The 18710-nt window shown below is 44.5% G+C and overlaps 1 protein-coding gene across 19 annotated transcripts in view; it reads right to left on the bottom strand.

Annotated features, from left to right (window-relative positions):
* NHS (NHS actin remodeling regulator) overlaps positions 1 to 18710 on the bottom strand; it is a 502026-nt gene that overhangs the window by 255333 nt on the left and 227983 nt on the right. For 12 of the 19 annotated variants that reach the window (XM_086386804.1, XM_086386800.1, XM_086386793.1 and 9 more), the window contains one exon: positions 5212 to 5277. The exons of 6 other annotated variants lie outside the window; for them this stretch is intronic. Coding sequence is in view for 11 of the 13 variants with exons in the window: in XM_086386800.1 (XP_086242926.1) it covers positions 5212 to 5277 (66 nt within the window). In the remaining 2 variants the exon portion in view is untranslated. Of the gene's footprint in view, positions 1 to 5211; positions 5278 to 15956; positions 16066 to 18710 lie in introns of those variants that run through there. One more of the 19 variants, XM_086386799.1, reaches the window with a different exon arrangement.

Raw genomic sequence — 18710 nt, 5'->3', positions numbered from 1 at the left:
TATTGGAAATGTAAAAGGATATGGCGCCTAAGAATTTCTCCCATTCAGTGTCAGTTCCAGCTACCTTCTTTGGGTATCAATTTTCTGAATTTTCAAGCCAGTTTCGTTAATTCATTCAGTATTTATTGGTGTGCCCAGGATGCACAATGATCAAAAGCCTACCTTGTCTGTGAAATGATATAAAACAAACAAAGCAAATCAATTTATCACATGCCAGGTAGCAGAAATACTTGGAAGGAAAGTGAAGCAGGTCAGGAAGTGGAAAGCAATGAAGAGTTAATTTGATACAGGGAGGTCAGAGAAGGTCTCTGTTAATTTGGTGACTTTGAGAGAGCCCTGGAGGAAACGAGAAACTAAGCCATGAGAATATGTGGGAAAGAGAATTCCAGCTGGAAGGACAGTGAGTGCAAAGGTTCTGAGGCATACTGAGTAGGCCAGTGTGGCTAAAACGCAGTGAGGGGGGTGGGGCACCTGAGCGGGAAGAAAGACAAAATGAGGGCTGCTGCTGCTAAGTCACTTCAGTCGTGTCCGACTCTGTGCAACCCCATAGACAGCAGCCCACCAGGCTCCCCCGTCCCTAGGATTCTCCAGGCAAGAACACTGGAGTGGGTTGCCATTTCCTTCTCCAATGCATGAAAGTGAAAAGTGAAAGTGAAGTCGCTCAGTCGTGTCCGACTCTTAGCGACCCCATGGACTGCAGCCTACCAGGCTCCTCTGCCCATGGGATTTTCCAAGCAGGAGTACTGGAGTGGGGTGCCATTGCCTTCTCTGAAATAAGGGCTAGTAATATTAATCATGCTTATCTCCCAGGTTTTGAGCAATACTCACAGAGGAATAAGCATGCAGAAGGGCTAAGACAAAGGGTTAGATCCTGCTCTGAAATGGGCTTATAAAGGGGAAGAAAAGAGACTAAGGGGATCATTTTTATTTGGTCCTGTCTCTATTGATACTGTGGCTCCTTGAGCAATAGCTTTACCAGAGAAATGAAAATTTGGACCAGAAGGGTCAAACACTGTGACCAAAATGTATCGCACTGGCTCTTGACAGTCTGTGAGAGATTGTGAAATGGAGTGCATGGGAGCAGAATGTTCTGGTTTGGATCATTAAGGAGAGGAGTCCTGGAGTCAGACTGCTTGGGTTCAGCTTTCTTTTAGATGTCTGTGCTTTGGAATGTCACCTAACTGCTTTGCCCTTTAGTTTCCTCAGCTGTAAAACAGGAAGAAAGACATGGTGGCTTTCTAGGACTGATGGGAGGGCTGAGTGAAGAAACAGCCATAAAGAGCCAGCACTGTCCAGGCACATTGGCCCTCCCAAGGCCGTCATGGAGGCCTGTTTTCCCCTCTCTTAACCAAAAGCATCTGTTTCCAAACTCATTTTTTTAAAACTATAGAACTTGTTCTTAAATATTGTGTGGAATTCTAGCACTGTCTCTGAGCCAGATAAAAGGGGCACTGCTCCAGTTGAAGGCGGAATCAGAAAAACACCAGCCAGGTCTATGTTCTGAGAGGCCCCATCCAGGCCTAAACTCCCATAACTACCATCACCTACAGAAAATGGCAGGGTGGGAAGAGAGGAACAAAACAATATTTCTGGCTAAATAATCCCTCCTGAATGATCCAGAATTTCTTCTTTGGGATATGTATCTATCCACAAGAAATACAAACACATGTTCTCCAAAAGTCATGGACAAGAATGTTCATAGAATCACTATCCGGCATAGTCTTAAACCAGAAAAGACCCAAATGCCCATGGACAACAGGCTGGATAAATAAATGCACTGCGGCCTGTTTCCATGATGGAATGCCATATAGCGATATGGATGAATGAGCCCTGCTATATCCACGACAGGCTTGAATCTCACAAACATATGTGGAGCACAAGAGGCCAGCTACAAAAAGGCACATACTGTATGATTCCATTTATGTGAAGTACAAAAATAAGCAAAATGAATCCATGGTGTTAGAAGTCAGAATAATGATTTTCCTGTGGGCAGGAGGGAACAATGTGCCCCTCCCCCCACCCTGCCCCGTGACTGTCCAATCAATCCAAAAGTATTTCTCATTAAGAAAAAATTCCTTGTGTGGACTTTGTTTGGTTTTGTTTTCTTTTTTGCTTTTTCTGTTAAAACTAGACTATTCAATTATTGGGTTAAGAGCCAATTAAGTAATTAATCAGTAAAATGGTAATTAATTAAAAAAATTTTAAAGTATGTCTTAGGGGAGTAAGTTTAGGTGAGAAAATTGAGGTTCTAAGAACATGTTCAATTATAATTGGCAAAAGTATCATTTGGAAGAATGGTAAACTAAAAATCCAATGTTAATCACTATGAAAGTTGATGTCACCACTCTATGACCCCCCACCCTCAAGAAAAAGTCCTGAAGTAGCAGGAACCCATAAGTTCAACTCTTATTAAAATGCAATGTTATTAAGTTCATTTGTTTAGCTTGAAATGAAACCAAGAGATGAGATTCCATGTTTGACACTGAAAGGAAAGAGTAAGAGTTTGGGGAAACTAGAGGCACTCCCTGTAGTAAGTAAAAGTAACATTTCTGTGTCTTCTTTTAAAACTGAAAGGAAAAAAGGCAACTTAGATGGGATCATCTTTGTTCCTTAGGAGCATTACGGTAATGTAGGGGACAAGAGAAACTGGGAAACAGCAGAAAGAGCAGTGGATCAGGAGTGGAGGCGGAGACCCAGGACTGTTTCTGTCATGTCTCCATGGCTAAGATGCAGAGGTCTGAAGCCCTCCCAGGCCTTCTAAGCTCTCCTGCCCTAAGACTAGATGCTGTGTACAGGAGCCAATAGAAAGAAAGCCTTCACTCCCCGTGAAGCCACTGGCCACAATCCCTTAACAGCTGGTTCATAGGAACATCTTGGGCTTATAGGTAACTGCAAACATGACTTCTTCAACTGAAGCCCATGAAAGAATCCTCTGAAGAGGGCATGCTGTTGCTCCCATCATGGGATCAAACACATCAAATGAGCTTCCATCACCTCTAGAGGTACAGTCAATAGATCCAAGTTGGATGGATGCATGGTCCAGGGCAGTAAGGTCTATGTTTTGGGACTACATCAAAACCCCTTTCAGAGATGATAATTAAGAATGAAGTATTAGGGGTCTGATGCTGGGTAACAACAGATCTACTGGCACAGGCTCCTTCCCCAGCAATGCAGAGAAACTTTCTGTTCCCCCTTTCCATTTTATTGTTAACAAGATTACAGTAAGATTATTTTCAGACTTTTTTCTTTCCACTAAGAGGTGCCTGGTTACCCCAACTCTAGCCAACTCCTTCCACTCAAACTCTGCCCAATACACAGACATAGTCTTTCCACTGATCCCTCAGCCCTGAATGAAACATCATTATTCAGTGGTTAGTTATATACCAATCCTACCAGGGAAGCTTTGTATCATCTAATTCTAACTTGGGCTCTGAAATCCTTTCTAACACCCTAATGTCAAGACATTCCTTAAAATACCTGAGGACAACAAATTGGATTTTTCCAGACTTCCCCCATCTGTTTTCCAACTACTTCCATATGGCATCTCAAACTCCCCCTCCCCAGCCTCACCTGCCTGTCCAATCCACTGCAGCTCTTTCGTGGTCAGTGAGGTAAATATGATGCCCGTCAGGACAGGAGGGCAAAACTTTATTTGATTACCCCCATGATAAGCGTATGTGTGCTGTATGTCTTTAGAGGAAGGTACATGCATGCATATACATGTCATTTTACAGCACACGTGTGCACACCCAGTGTCACAGCTAATTCCCATATGCTAGACATTCAAATCCCATTCTATACTGAGGGCAGGCCATACATGAGAGAAAAGACGGGCAAAGACCAGTTCTCCTGGGGGCCAAAAGGGCACTGCTGGATAAGTACCTAGCCAGATATCAACTCTACCAGGAAATGTATATAAAGCAGCTTGGGCATGCTGGATGCTACTCATGATAAACTAGCACCGTACACTGAGGAACTTGATGCTTTCAAAATAGACAAGGCAAACAGACCAATGGAAATTTCTGCACAAGAACACATACAAAGGTGTGTTTCCAGAGAAAGAAAACGCTCCCTAGGTGCCAGCCTCCACTGTGTACAGAGTAGGCTTTTTCCCCTCTGGGAGAGCAGATTCTTCTAAGATGCAGGCAACCTAGTTCTTGAGCCTCTAGCAATGAATGGCTCCAGCAATCTGAGAAATTAGCCAAAGGGAATTTCATTTTTATTCCCCTCCACAAATACCAGTACAAAGATTAACAATGAGTGACCTCAGCCCCATCTGAACCCCACACTGACAAGGGCACAAAGAGCCCTTTCCTTCCATGCCGTTTGCTGCTGTCTTGACCATATATGACACACAGAGAAGAAATTTCAGTGGAGGCCTCCTCCTAAGTGCTACTCTAATTCTTTCCATATTTTTGGCTCCAGGGCATTTACGAAGACTTTAATGAGCTGAACAGCCAATTGCATCATTTTGTCACCCTGTAGTATCATTGTACTCTCACCAAATCCATCCTAAAGCTCCTGAGTCCTGGTCAAACTCTGCACCCCAGTTACCTACAATCCACACTTGTAATCGCTGAAACCACCTTACCTTGAAACGTGGGTCTCCTTTCTCTCCTGGTTCCACTGAAGATGCATGCATATGCATGACTTAACCAGCTGCAGTGAATGCTCTCATGATCCAACCTATCTTCTGTATCTTTCATCCCAGGAATTGAAGCACTTTGCAGCATTATACCAATGTCCAAATACTGCCAACCAGAGCATTAGACTCTATCTACCTTGAAGAATTGCCCTGAAGGCCAGGTGCAAACCCTCTCAGTGAGGAAGCAACCACCTCTTGAGGCAAAAAGCTGCTTTTCACAGGTCTTAAATGGTCACTGGGCCACCACCTTGATCCCTGAGAGCCTAGTTGGCCCCACTAGGTACAGCGGACAACAAACTAATAAACTCCCCTGCCAAATGCGTGGGTTTTGTGAGGACAATTCTTGCTGCATCTCTAGATGACTTTATTCCTTGTTATTATCAGTTATGTTTCAGAGAATTCCAAGATCCCACCCCCCACCCCCACCACCACTGTAAATGAGACTATGAAATAAAGTTTGGGTAAGTGAAATTATGCTGTAAATTAGATAAGAGTGTAAACTCCTTGGAGAGTTGAGTATTAGCTTGCTTGTGTACAAGTTGTACAGCCTTAGACATATAACTTACTTCTTGGAGCTTGGGTTTCCTCATCTAGAAAATGGGGATGGAAGCAGTCCTTGATGGAGCAGACAGCTGTAGGAATGAAATGCCACAATATGTTAAAAGTGTTTGGAACGGAGCCAGGCATATCCTAAGTCTTCAATACATGTTAGTAAATATTAGTCTTAGGCCTATAGTTTGGTAGCACATCAACTCAATTTCACTGACCAGTTAACGGGTAAGATTTCACAGTGGGTAAGAGTCCACAGGCTCTGGAGCAAGGCTGCCTGCATGAAAATCTGGGGCCACCTCTTACTAATTTAATTGTGTGGCTTTGGGCAAGGTACTTAACTTCTCAGAGAGTAACGTTATTCCTCTGAAAAATGGGAGAAATAGTAATACCTGGCTCTCAGGGCCACGGTGTGATTGAAACACCTTAAGATACCTATATAAAGTACTTCTAACAGTACCTGCAGCTCGTACACATTTAGTAGATGTTGGCTAATGTTATTGCTATTTATGCTCTGACTTGGAGAATGATTATTAAAATGGCTACAGATTCACCGTCTCCCTGCATTCACACCCTTGAAATCTGACACTGCAGATCTCCCTTCAAGCGGTGGAACTGATTTTCCCACTCCTTGAACTGCAGCTGGTCATGTGCCTTGCTTTGACCATTGGACCATTAGCAAACACTATGCAGCAGTGGCTTGCAAAAGCACTTGTGAACTGGGACTTGCCCTCTGTTGCTGCTCTTGAGAGCCCTGTGTCCACCTGTAAACCCAAACTTGTAAGCCCAAGCTAGCCTGCTGGAGATACGAGGCCACGTGGAAGAGACGCAAGGCACCCGAGCCAAGAGCCACACCCTGACTAACAGCCTGCCGTGACCCTCTGACCTGCCTGTTGGCCACAGATACATCCAGGAGGCCAACAGAGGCCAGCTGAGCCAGTCGAGAGAGACGAACTGCCCTTACAATCCACAGTATTATGAGCCAAATAAATGGTGCTGTTTTAAGCCATGAAGTTTTGAGGTGGTTTGTTACATAGCACGAGCTACCTAAACCAGGCCTTCTAGAGATTTCAATGTACTTCCATGTATTATTCTTACTTCTGAATTCTTGTCTGTCAGGGTTTAGTGGCCAACCTGAGAACTAGATGCTGTAAGGCATTTTACAATAAACACACACACACACACACACACAAAGTCCTGTGCCTTGGCTAACCAGTTTTTCTAAAGAGAGCAAAACCCCCTCAAGACATTTCTATTAAAAACAGCTTAAGAGGAAAAGCTTCTTGGTATAATTATAGACACAGATGGGATCTAAAAGTTGGAACATAACAAGCAGAAAACTTTGTGGGTGGAAGGGACATTAAAACACAGGGCGGGTTCTCAACAATTACAAGCTTCCACTCATGAAACTGGGGACTGATTAAGCCAAGGGGCTAGAACTGGCTCCTGGCCATGGCCTCTGAAATGTTTCCTCAGCTCTTCGCACTGACATCAGCCTCTTCTTGTTGATCTCCTCTACCTGGAGTACCATTTCGGCTTTAGGTCATACGTGATCCTATGTGACCCTCGGGGAGCTACGTTACTATGTGCATCTGCATCTGGTCTACCAGGCAGAGTGCGAAATTCTTGGAAAGTGTTAATAAAAATCTGTCTCCATCCCTCAGAGCACCTAGTGAAGTTCCAGGCACAGATTAAACAGTCAAGGAAACCTTAACTGATCACACAAAACCAAGTACTGAGGTTTTAGAAACTCAGTGGTCGTTCACAGAAAAGAATCATTGTGCTCCAAAGTACTGATGGCACCTCAATTTCCGCATCTGTGAATGGTGAGACTGCCGTGAGGAGGAACTGAGATAATGAATAAAAAGCGCTGTAACTATACCACCGAATACTACTTGGCAATAAAAAGGAACCAACTTCAGATGCACTACATTCAGTGAAAGAAGCCAATCACCAAAGATCACATATTACAGGATCTCACTTATAAGAGCTTTCTGGAAAAGGCCAATTCATTGGGAGAGAAAGTAGGTTAGTAGCTGCCTGGGGCTGTGGTGAGATTGGGGATTGACTGGCAGGGCAGGAGGGCTGAGAGACATGTTCCACAGTCAGACCGTGATGGTGGCAGCACGACTCTTCAACTTACTATAAAAATCATTGGATGGTACCCTCAAAACAGGTGAATGGTTTGATATATAAATTACACCTCAAGAAAGGTGTTTAAAAACATGCATAGGGTTTAGAGAACAGTGCCTGGCCCAGAATGAGCACCACCTAAATGTTTATCAAATCACATAAATAAGCCTTATTCTTGGGAAAACCCAGGGAGAGCAGTGCTCACAAGGATGCTGAAACAGCCTAGTCTTTCTAACCCCTTGTTCACCCCACCTCCTCATCTCAGAGAGCTAAACCCAGGGATCCTCTTCCCATGAATCCAGGATGCTGTTAAGTCCACCATATGTGTCTCTGGCTGCTACTGTCCCTCCCACTGCCAAAATGCTACACAGTTTATTAAACGTCTCTTGTTTATGTAGCTCCTGATGCCAAGCTGAGTTTTATTATACTGAGCCAACTGGTCTTAGGCAAGGTTTTTCGGGTGGGGTGGGGGGAGGTGCTGGGAGGAGGGAACCATCATAGTATGAAGGGAGGGAGATTCCTTAAAACCATGACTCCAAAACAGCTGCTGATTACTCACAGAAGCCCACACATCCCTGCCCTTGACAAATGTCAGGCCACAGGGTAGTTTGAATCCTGATCAAAGCCTGGACAACAATACTCTTTGGGCGGAAGGAGCTGGGGAGGGATGCGAGTTCAAGAAAGAGAAAAGGGCAAAAGGGATGGGAAAGAAATCCCTGTTTGAAAGAGATTTACACCCAGGCTCTGCCACATAGGCAAGAACAGGGAGGGTTTCATTTGTAATATGGTCCTAGAATAGACAAGAGCCCCAACCATACAATTCTTCTCCACTTGTGGCTTTAGCATCATGCCCTGAACCATCTGCGTGGAGTTCTAACTCCGCCCTGTTTTATCTCCTGGCCTTCATTATAAACTGGCCCGACCACTTGGTTCCCATCAGGTCACATGCTCATTGATGCTGGTGGAGTTAATCTTCCCAGCCATTAAAGTACATCTATCCAATTTTTTTTGAGAGGGAGAGAAATATGACTCCATCTCCCCACAGTCTCCTCAGACTTGGCAAAACAGATACCTGGAGTCCTGCCCAGACCTAGTAAGGCCAACCCGGTTCCTCCACTCAGTGTCAATATGCATGCAATCATTCAAAGATTATTTATGGAGCACCCACACATGACAGGACCTGGGCTCCCTACCCTAGCAGTGCATCTAAACTTGAACTTGCATTGGGATCACCAGGAGAAATGGGCAAACACAAATTCCTGGGCCCTAACCCCAGAGCTCCTAAGTCAGTAGTCAGCATTTATAACCAGCTCCCAGGTGATGCTAACACCACCGGGGCATGGACCAAACTTTGAGCGGCACTGTTCTAGAGGTGACAATGGTGAGTAACACGTGCAGCTGGCCTTGAACAGTCATTAATCTGTTACTGGACACAAGGCGTGTATGAGCACAAAACAAAATGATGTACCACGGTGTAAAACATGGTAAGTCTTAGCCTAAGGAGAGACCCAGAGAGCAAGTGTGGGAAATGCAGAGAAGAGGTTAGGCCAAAGACATATTTGCGCACATCACATCCAGGTGCATCTACCTCCAGACACAAGCTCTTCCTGGGCGAAGACCTCACTGTATTCATTTTTCTACTTCTAATACCTAGTACAATGCCTGGTACACATGCTCAATGCAATATCTCCAGAGCGAATGAGTGAATGAATGGAAGCATCCATCCATAAAATTGTATGTTACAAAATCACAGGTCCTGGTATTTTTCTGCCTTGTCAAAAATCAATGTATCAACAAGTACTGAAAGAGCACAAGGAATGTGCCTAGAACATTCTGTCCTGGATCCCAGAGTGAGCATGACATATGTGGTTCCTGCTCTCCTCAAGCTGACATTCTCCACATTTGAGTCCAGAGTTCACTGGAGCCTTTTCTGAGCCCTACCTCTGGCTGGCATGCCATGGTCCTGGGCTTTGAATCCTGGCTTGCTGGACCTGAGTCTTAGGGTAAGTTACTTAACCTCTGTGCTTCTCTTTCCTCATCCCTAAAATGGGAATAACAGCAGACATCCTGTGAAAGGACTAGAGTGCAGCTGGAGATGCACTGAGAACAGTGCCTGGTCCATAGAAAGTGCTTGTTAAGTGCTCGCTTATTTTTACTATCATGACTATCACCATCACTATCTTCATCATTATCATCATCAACAAAAGCTGACATTCTCAGGAGCACAAGATGTTATCAGCCTATAAAGTGCAAAACTCATAAGTCTGGAGACAAAGAAAGCAAGTCTTCCGAGCTTCCAAAGCCCAGCCTAAGTCTTATCGTTTCCTTCCTCTCCCCTTACGTTTCCTGTCCCCCCACCCCTCCAATGTGTTCTTGCAACAGCTTCTGGAAATACCTTACCTGTCTAGAAATCAGGGCCATGGCTGCGATGGCTCGAGTCCAGGCCTGAGTTGGCAGGATTCAGGCAAGTCGGGCCCCTCTCATTCAGCCACACACAGTGTGCTTGACACCCTTTTGGAAACCAGTGACTCTGATGTAAGCCTCCTGCAAGGTGGCAGCTGGTGGGCTTTGGCAAAGCACACAAAGGCCATGCGTCCTCTCTCCCAGCGACCCAAGGCACCTGGCAGAAGGCCTTCGCGTGACTCCCATTCAGGCTTTTGCCTAATTAAAATGGCATTACCACTTGCCCTGGCAGGCTGCTGCCACCACCGGCTGCCATATCCGGTTCTCTCTTCTGGAGCTTTTTCTTCTTGTGTTCAGTATTTTGGTCCCCAACATGGAACTGAAGATGACTAGATTAAGAGAGAACTGCTTGGCCCTCTTCCCCTCTACCTCGCCCTGAGATCCCAGGTCTGCAGACGATTATTTGCCATCTCTGTTTAGTTAAACAGAGGTTAGCTCAGAGGCCTGGCCTTTGGCATGTTTCTAAAAACCAACAGGCCAAAGTCTTCTGGGTTAACAAATGGACTGCATTTTATAATTGAGCATAAGGCCTCTCAGGGCTGGGCACTCATATTTTATATGAAGCAAGACACTCCTGGCCTGCCCACCTCAAAAAGACACAATGTCTGTCCTGGTGTCTGGCCAGCTGACAGGATAGGTCACTAAATGGATCTCACATTTTCTCTGCAAATTCTAAATTGCTTCCTCTCAGGAGGGGGCTACTTGCCTGCAAGTATCGCCAGGAAATTCTGTGAGAAACTCAGTTTTTTTTTAATATAAATTTATTTATTTTAATTGGAGACTAATTACTTTACAATATTGTATTGGTTTTGCCATACATCAACATGAATCCGCCACAGGTGTACATGTGTTCCCCATCCTGAACCTCCTCCCACCTCCCTCCCCATCCCATCCCTCTGGGTTATCCCAGTGCACCAGCCCCAAGCATCCAGTATCATGCATCGAACCTGGACTGGCAATTCATTTCACATGTGATATTATACATGAGCAAGTCAGTTCTGTCGGCCCTGGCACAGACTGAGTGCCACCTTGCAGTCTATGGCTTAGGAGCTCTTGAGAAGCCACCTGGTGGAGCTTAGGGAGGAGTTCAACTGCCCCAAGAAGCAAAAGCAGTCAGACCCCAAGGTGAGATCCATGGGACAGAGCAACACTGTTTATACCATTCGGGATGGGAAGTGAAGAGGCAATAAAAGAATAAATGACACCTCAGTAAATCCACTACTACCACAATCTCCCCTCCTTTCTGCATGCTGTGGTATTTACTCTTTTATCTATTTGCTCACGTGTTCATCAGAACTTATTCAACACCAAAGAGACTGCATAGGGCATGCTGGTTGAGGGTAGAGGCTTTGTGTTCAAGGAGACCTGCTCAATTTCCAGTTCTACCGCTTGACCAGCTGTGTCCCTGGACAAGTCATGTGCCTTCTCTAAGCTTCAGGTGCCTGAGTGCCATGAAGTGTGGTTGTGGGAGCTAAATGACACTACGCATGTAAACCACTCAGCACCGTGCCCCACACCAGCATTAACTATAGAATACGTGATGATAGGGATGGTGATGTGATGATGAAGATGATGAGAATGAAGAGGAGGAAGAAGATGAAGACGAGGAGGGCTGCTCTTGGGTATTGGGATGAAGCCACCGGTAGCTACTGATCTGGCTAAGGAGTCCTGGGAAACTCCTTTTCCAGCTCCAAGATTCCCAGCCTTTTTTGGATGAAAAACTACATTTGTTCCTTCCCAAGACCTGAGATTCCAGCTCCCAGTTTCTGGGGAAGACAGCCCCCAACAAGGGTAGTAGGTAAGGAAATCAAATGGGGGATTCTGCTCTATTCTTCACTGTTACCTACAATCCTCTCTCTTCTGGGACCCTCTGAATAGAAGAAAATCCACCCACTCACCAGACCCTCATCCTCAAGCTTAGTGCTCAACCTGGTAAGGGGAGAAACCAACTGGGACCCTGTTGTAATAGAGCATAAAATAAAGGCCTTTCATCGTATTCTGGCAGCTGACCACTGGAAGTATTCCAGGCATAAAATGAACCTCAGGTCTTTAGACTCTTCAATGAACATTCAGTGGAAAGACAACATTAAATCACTGAGAGGCTCTTGTGATGGAACCCATAGGTGCCTTTTGAGATTCCCCTCTGCTCTCACCAAGTTCTGATCTTCTCCATGTGTTTTCATAACCTTTGGTGCTCATGAGAATTCTAAGCAGGGCCTTGATTGAACTCATTTAGCAGATGAGGAAGCTGAAGTGGACAGAGGCAACACAGCACTCCCAAGATGACGCTGCAGTCATTAGAATATGAAAAGTTAGAACCTCAGGCTCCAAACACCAAACCTGTGTTCCTTTTCCCCAGTGGCTGTCTAGTCAATATTCAGCTGCTGAACTGAGCTTATAGACTCCTCACTAGCAGAATGAGAAGAGGAAATGCCTGTGACTAGACTAGAGGAGGAGTCAGTATCTCTGAGTGTAGATACTGGGGGTGGTTCAGAGTTCATCTGGGATTGGCAATGGCCGGGGACACGGACAAGATGGTGCCCATGCAGAGTTCTCAGTTGTCTCCAGCCCACATCTTCTGTGGGCCCTTCTGCCCTGAATTTATCCCTTCATATCATCTACCCCATAGCTTCCTTTATGTGGCTCTGCAATGGCTAAGTCCTGTATGGTTTAGTCGCTAAGTTGTGTCCGACTCTTTTGTGACACCATGGATGCAGCCTGGCAGACTCCTCTGTCTGTGGGATTTTACAGGCAAGAATACTGGAGTGGGTTGCCATTTCCTTTTCCAGGGGATCTTCCTGACCCAGGGATCGAACCCAGGTCTCCTGTGTCTCCTGCATTGGCAGGTGGATTCTCTACCACTAGCACCACTTGGGAAGCCCTGGATAACCCAGCCTAAATGAGCTCTAATGACATGACTTGGCCTACAAATCAACGAAGGTCCAAAGACTCAGACTCAGGCTCCTGAACAAAAACATGCCCAATTTACTTCCTTTTCAACCACAAAAGAGAGGCAACAACTAAAGTCTCAGTTCACCCCACTATACAAAGCATATGGGGCCAATTAATGCCAGATAGGAAGACATGCACTCCATGGTGCATGTTCATACAATACCATGTGGCGAGTGCATCGGGGTGGGGGGGACTTTAATTAAAGGCTGCCTGCCACTGTCCTCTTGAAGTCATTGTTCCACCCCTTGATAGCTTTGTCCCTAGACTACAAACCACTTGACTCACTGTCCCCAGGACCACTGCAGGATTTCAGCTTCAGGCTTTCCCTCCTTCAGACTAACACACAACCAGTGTAGGTCACATGAATTAGAGACCCCAGGGTGAGCAGCAGCCTGCACAGTGAGTACACACATCAGAGGATCACTTCCTTGAGCAGGGGTTCCTAATTCTTGCTGTGCCACGCCCTCTTCAGCAGGCTGGGGAAGCCCTTTTCAGAATGCTTAATGATAAAAGAAAATACACAGGCTCATAAAGCAAATCAATCATATCAAAATGCAGTTATCCAAATACTCAACAGAAAATTGGTAATAGAGTATTATGTATTCCTGTTTCTCTAACACACGAAACAACAAGATCTAGTGATGAGTCTAATACCACCATGACTTTAAAGTAATGAGCCTATTTTGAGCTCTAGTAGTTGTAACATGATACAGAAATGCCGATGAGTTCTATTAGCAATCAAGTCACAGGTACACTCCTGTGGTTTGTGGCTTTATTTAGAATTGAAGGAAATGCCAAATTTTAGGTTAAGCTTAGTGAAACTGAAGATGTCATTTCTTCCCAAACTTTCTGAATTCTGTCCACAGACTACTTTGAGCTGGGTCATTTCAGGTTAGGATCAATTCTTGTCCCAGAGAAGGGCTAGACCTGATGGACTGCTGCAAAAGACATGAATGAGCCATATATACCAATAAGAGGTATGTTAACAACGAGTTGTTGTTGGGGAGGGTGGAGGCACAATTTCTAAATACTGAAATAACATTCTGAGCTCCCCCTACAATGAAGAAAAAATGATGTTCTGGGCCATGACATTACAAGCATGGTAAAACCACAGCTAAAGCAATCCCAATGCAAGAGATACAGATACCTGCCCTAGTAAAATGAAAGTGGACGGCTTCTAACTTACTCACGTGTTATCCATTATATTGTTTCTCTTGGTATTAAAATAACTTTCTAGATTAGTGATCATGCCTGTCAGGGCACATCCTTGGATAAACTATCCAACCCACCACAGCCCAGAAAAGGTATGTGTAGGAGGGTGACTTCGACGGCCATTTTTTGTAGCTTGTCCCTGCTGCACCTCATATCACAGTTGACTAGATCAAGAGTGAGCATCAGCTTCAAGAGCAGCTTAACTATTGGCTGGTCAGCAGCCAATGACATGGCTTGATTTTTTATTTTTTATTTTTTTAGTGATTTAGGTCAAACAGCCTTTCTTCCTCATGCTCTGCTTGAGAATATGAAGTGAGACACACTGTAAGGAGGCAATTCTAAGTGGCACTCAAAGCTAAAACAAAGAAGCAAGCCAGACTTTGCCTCAGGGTCCTAAGAGGAAAGAACCCAGGAGAATCTGAGCCCAGCTAATGGTGGAGAGCTGCACTGGAGACCATGAGCAACAATGATCGGTCTCTAGGGTGACCTCAGATTCATCCTGCCTTCCACTTCCTGTCTCCAAAGCAAAATGGAATTCAGAGGGTCCATGGGGGCGGGGAATCACATTTTAAATATCACTAAACTGGAAGTGAAACTTAGCATCTCCTTCTCCTTCCTCTGGGAAGCCTTCTAGAACCTCTAAGATTGGTTGAGGTATCCCAAAAACAAGCTCCCAAGCCCCTTTCACCTCCTCTTAACAACAGAGAGACAACATTCATTGTAACGCATACCTATCTCTATCTCACTTCAAACCTTAAGTGTTTTTGTGGGCCAGACCCTTGTTGGTCTCCTTTGGATTTCCAGGGTGTGGCAAAGTAAATGTACTGTAGTATATACTGTAGTTTCCAATGTTACGGAATCATCAACAAATGAAGTTTCTACAGGAAGTCATAGGGACATAAAATAACAATTTAATGATGGAAGCTTAGTGACCAAACCACAGCTCTAGAGAGGAAAATAATGGAGCAGATACCAAACCTTACAGGAGAATACTAGCATTAACGCCTCTCACACAACAGCTGTTAAGGCAATTCGGTTCAAGGAATATTTACTGTGACCTACCATAGGTCACACTCCCTTCCTATACGGCTTTAACTATTAAATAATATGAGAAAGACATAGCTAAAAAACAATGCATATACAATGAGATACATATGGTCCACGATACATCATTTGAGGGGAAACTGTCATTAGCATACAGTCAGATGACCTATATCCAAATCCTGGCCCCACCACCTATTAGAAAAAGAAACTTAGGCAAATTGCTAGACCAAGCCTCCATTTCCCTACCTGTAAAATGGGGCTAATGATACTTACCTCACAGAAGAGTTAGGAAGATTAAATGCAACCATTGTGTGAAAGCACCTAACTGGTACATAAGAGAGATTCATGGGGTTTAGATCTTTTCCCTCAAATACAAAATTAATTGTACATAGTCAGTAAGACGGCGGTTGCAGAAGACAGGAATGTCATCTGTGGCATATTACTACTCCTAAATCCATTCTACCCATGACTGTGATGCAACCAAATTTTACTCTATTTGGAGCAGGCCAGAAAGAAGTTTTAGCTCAGCACTCAAAAACAAAACAGAAATTCAGCATGAGTCATGTATATAATGGTAACTTTTCCAGTAGCCACATTAAAAAAAGTAAAAAGAAACTGGGGAAATTAATAATGTATTTTATTTAACCTGATAAAAACATTATTTCAATATATAACCTATATAAAAATATATTAATGATGTATTTTACATTCTTTTCCTGATACCAACTCTTAGAAGCCAGGTGTATATTTTACACGTGGAGTGATCTTCTAGATACATTTCAGGTGCTCAATGGCCATGTGTGGCTGGAAGCTGCCTAACCAGACGGCACAGGGCCACCTACCATGGTGAGAGGGACCACTGCACTGGAAATCAGACTGTCAACATTTTATTTATACAGTGGATAAGAGCTCAGACTCTGGGACCAAACTGGGTTTGGATGCGGACTTTGTCACTTACCAGCTGTCTGATCTTGGGCAAGTGACTTTAGCTCCCTGTGTCTAACTCCTTCATCTGTAACAGGGCCACAGCTATACCAGCATCCAGAGCTGGCAAAGATGAAATGAACACATACAAAATGCTTAGAACTGCATCAGGCATGTAGTAAGCTTTCAATAAATGTAATAGTGTTACTATTACAGGTCCAGCAGCGGGTGGGGAGAGAGTGGCGGAGAAGCGGAAAACCTATAGAGGATTAGAGGTTTGCCACTTCCCTTTTGGTGTCACCCAAACTGATTAGGTGACTCTTGCTGTCCTCCCTTACAGGCCAATGCAAGTGAGAATCCTGGGACATGGCGTCCCAGAGAGAAACAGTCCCTTGGAGGGTGGCGGGCCCTCAAGTTTATAATCTAGAGGGAAGCTGAGGAGCTATGGTTCCAATCGGGAAGGCAAAGCTGGCCCCAGTACCATTCCCCACAGCTTGGCAGGAAAAGTCATTTGCAACACACCAGACCATGTCTCCCACTTTCTGTCTTTGTTTCTCTGTTCAAACATTTGCAAATCATTCTGAATTTGGGAGAGGCAGCAGCAGCAACTGTTTTAAAAGGCAAAGTCAGGATCAAATGAAAGCAGACCAACACACAAGTGGGCAGGGGCATTAGAGGATGGAATACAGATCATGAAAATAAAGAAGAAATTAAGAGTAATAAAATTAGTGCCTGCTGAATGTAAGCACCTCTGATTCTTACAGATGAAGAGTTATCTGCATCTCTGAACTCCTGATGCTCAGATAGGTCCATGTCTCCTCCCTGGCATTCCTTGGCCAGGTTTCCACGATACGGTTACAGGTCAATTCATTTGTATTTACTTTTTTCTTGAGGTATCACTTACATAAATCTTAGGTGCATGACTCAAAACCTTTTACATACACCTACAGTGAGGTTCACATCATTCAGGTCAAAATATGGAATACACCCAGCACTCCAGAAGACTCCATCCCAAGATAACCACTCTTCGGACCTCTTTCTCCAGAGATTAGCTCTGCCCAGTTTTGAACTTCATATAAATGATATGCCTCCTGTCTGTTTCCTGAGTCCTCAAGCATGTACTTAAGCAAATTATAGCAGAGATGCAGAAGAAAAAGGAGCAATAGAAAGTGACCAAGGACACGAGATTGGTCTCATTTATACAACCTGATACCCAAACAGGGCACCCGCAAAGCAGCCCTCTAGAGCAGGGGTCCCCAACCTCTGGGATCGAAGGCCTGATGATCTGAAGTGGAGCTGATGTAATAAGAATAGAAATAAAGTGCACAATAAATGTAATGCACTTGAATCATCCCCAAACCATCCTCACTCTGCCTAGGTCTATGGAAAAATTCTGTTCCAGAAACTGGTCACTGGTGCCAAAAAGGCTGCAGACTGCTGCTCTAGAGGATGACATCCCACACACTCCATTCAGGTCCCCTGACTGCAATGCAACTACCACTCTCCTAGGTTCCCAGATACTGCACAGGAGGACGTCAGGTCCACAGCCAGCGGGTGCTGAGCTGCAGCTCGACACAATGTCGCTCTATCTGGGGAAAGGTAAGGAGGCCTTGCTTCTCCTGGGACCTTCTTTTCAGTCGAGCATGCAAGTTACGAGCTGGAGACAGCCAGCCTGGGTGGGTCTGAAGCCAACCTGGCCACTTCCTAGCTGTGTGACCTTGGGTAAGTTTCTTCATTTCTGTGCCTTCTGTGTCTTGGTGCGCTCATCTGAAAAATGGGGATAGCAACAGTACCTGCTTCATCAGACATTACAAGGAGTAAATGCCTAGAACAGTGCTTCATACAAATATGCACCTTCAACTCCCCTCTTATCAGGATATAGATGACAAAAAGTCTTCCAACCTTCCTGGAAAGCTCGTGTTTATTAAAATCAGGAGGCAAAAGATAGAAGCTCAGGAAGCATAAAACAGGGAGAGAAACCTCATTCATAAAGGAAGATCTCTGATATAAGCAGGTGTGGGGAATGAAAACATTGCACTCCCTAAATGCATGTTGGGTTCACGCACGCTGAGGTGATACTGTGTGAGCTGGACTTCACAAAATGCCCCTAACATACTGGCAGGAGACCAGACTCTGGCCCCAAACCAGAGCGTGTGTTCACAAAAGAAAGAAGAGGTGGGTTACTGTCATTCTCATGACAGCAAACACCAAATCGAAAATCCAGTTGTCCCAGAATATCATCTTAGAAATTCCATCCACCTCTAGAACTCCATACACCCTACAAAAGGTCCCAAAGCCCCAGGACTCAAGAGATGGGGAAGTGACATTAGACAGTATCAAGGGACATCTCGTACCTCTAAAGATTTTTTTTCTAGACAGCAATGAATTTTCAGAGATGCCATGAACACAGTAAGAAACTTTCCTACTAAAACATTTTCCAGTATTATTACAAATCTCCCGTAGCATATTTCTTTCAGGCATCTCACCTGGGAGGTGAGCATGGAGCAAAAATATACTGTTATATTTACTCCCCAGGAGGGTCATAAGGAAAAGCAACTCAAAACCCAAGCTTAAAGGTCAGTTCAACAAAGGGCAAGGGTCAGAGGGTCAGGGTGATGGGACAGTGATGGAGTTTAAAGACTCCTAAAAACCCAGGAAAGCCAGTTATTTATTGCCTGAAATTTTAAAAGACCTTGCTAGGCAGAAATAGTTCTACATCTTTAGGGCACACATAAGGAAGGGCCTCAAAGAATTTCAGATCTAGCAATTTCTTCTTGTTTTATGATTA

This window comes from Bos grunniens, chromosome X, assembly GCF_055505025.1.
Source record: "Bos grunniens cultivar Pamir isolate PY7600 chromosome X, Bosgru_T2T1.0, whole genome shotgun sequence".
Taxonomy (NCBI): domain Eukaryota; kingdom Metazoa; phylum Chordata; class Mammalia; order Artiodactyla; family Bovidae; genus Bos; species Bos grunniens.
This window is presented reverse-complemented; position numbering and strand designations above follow the sequence as displayed.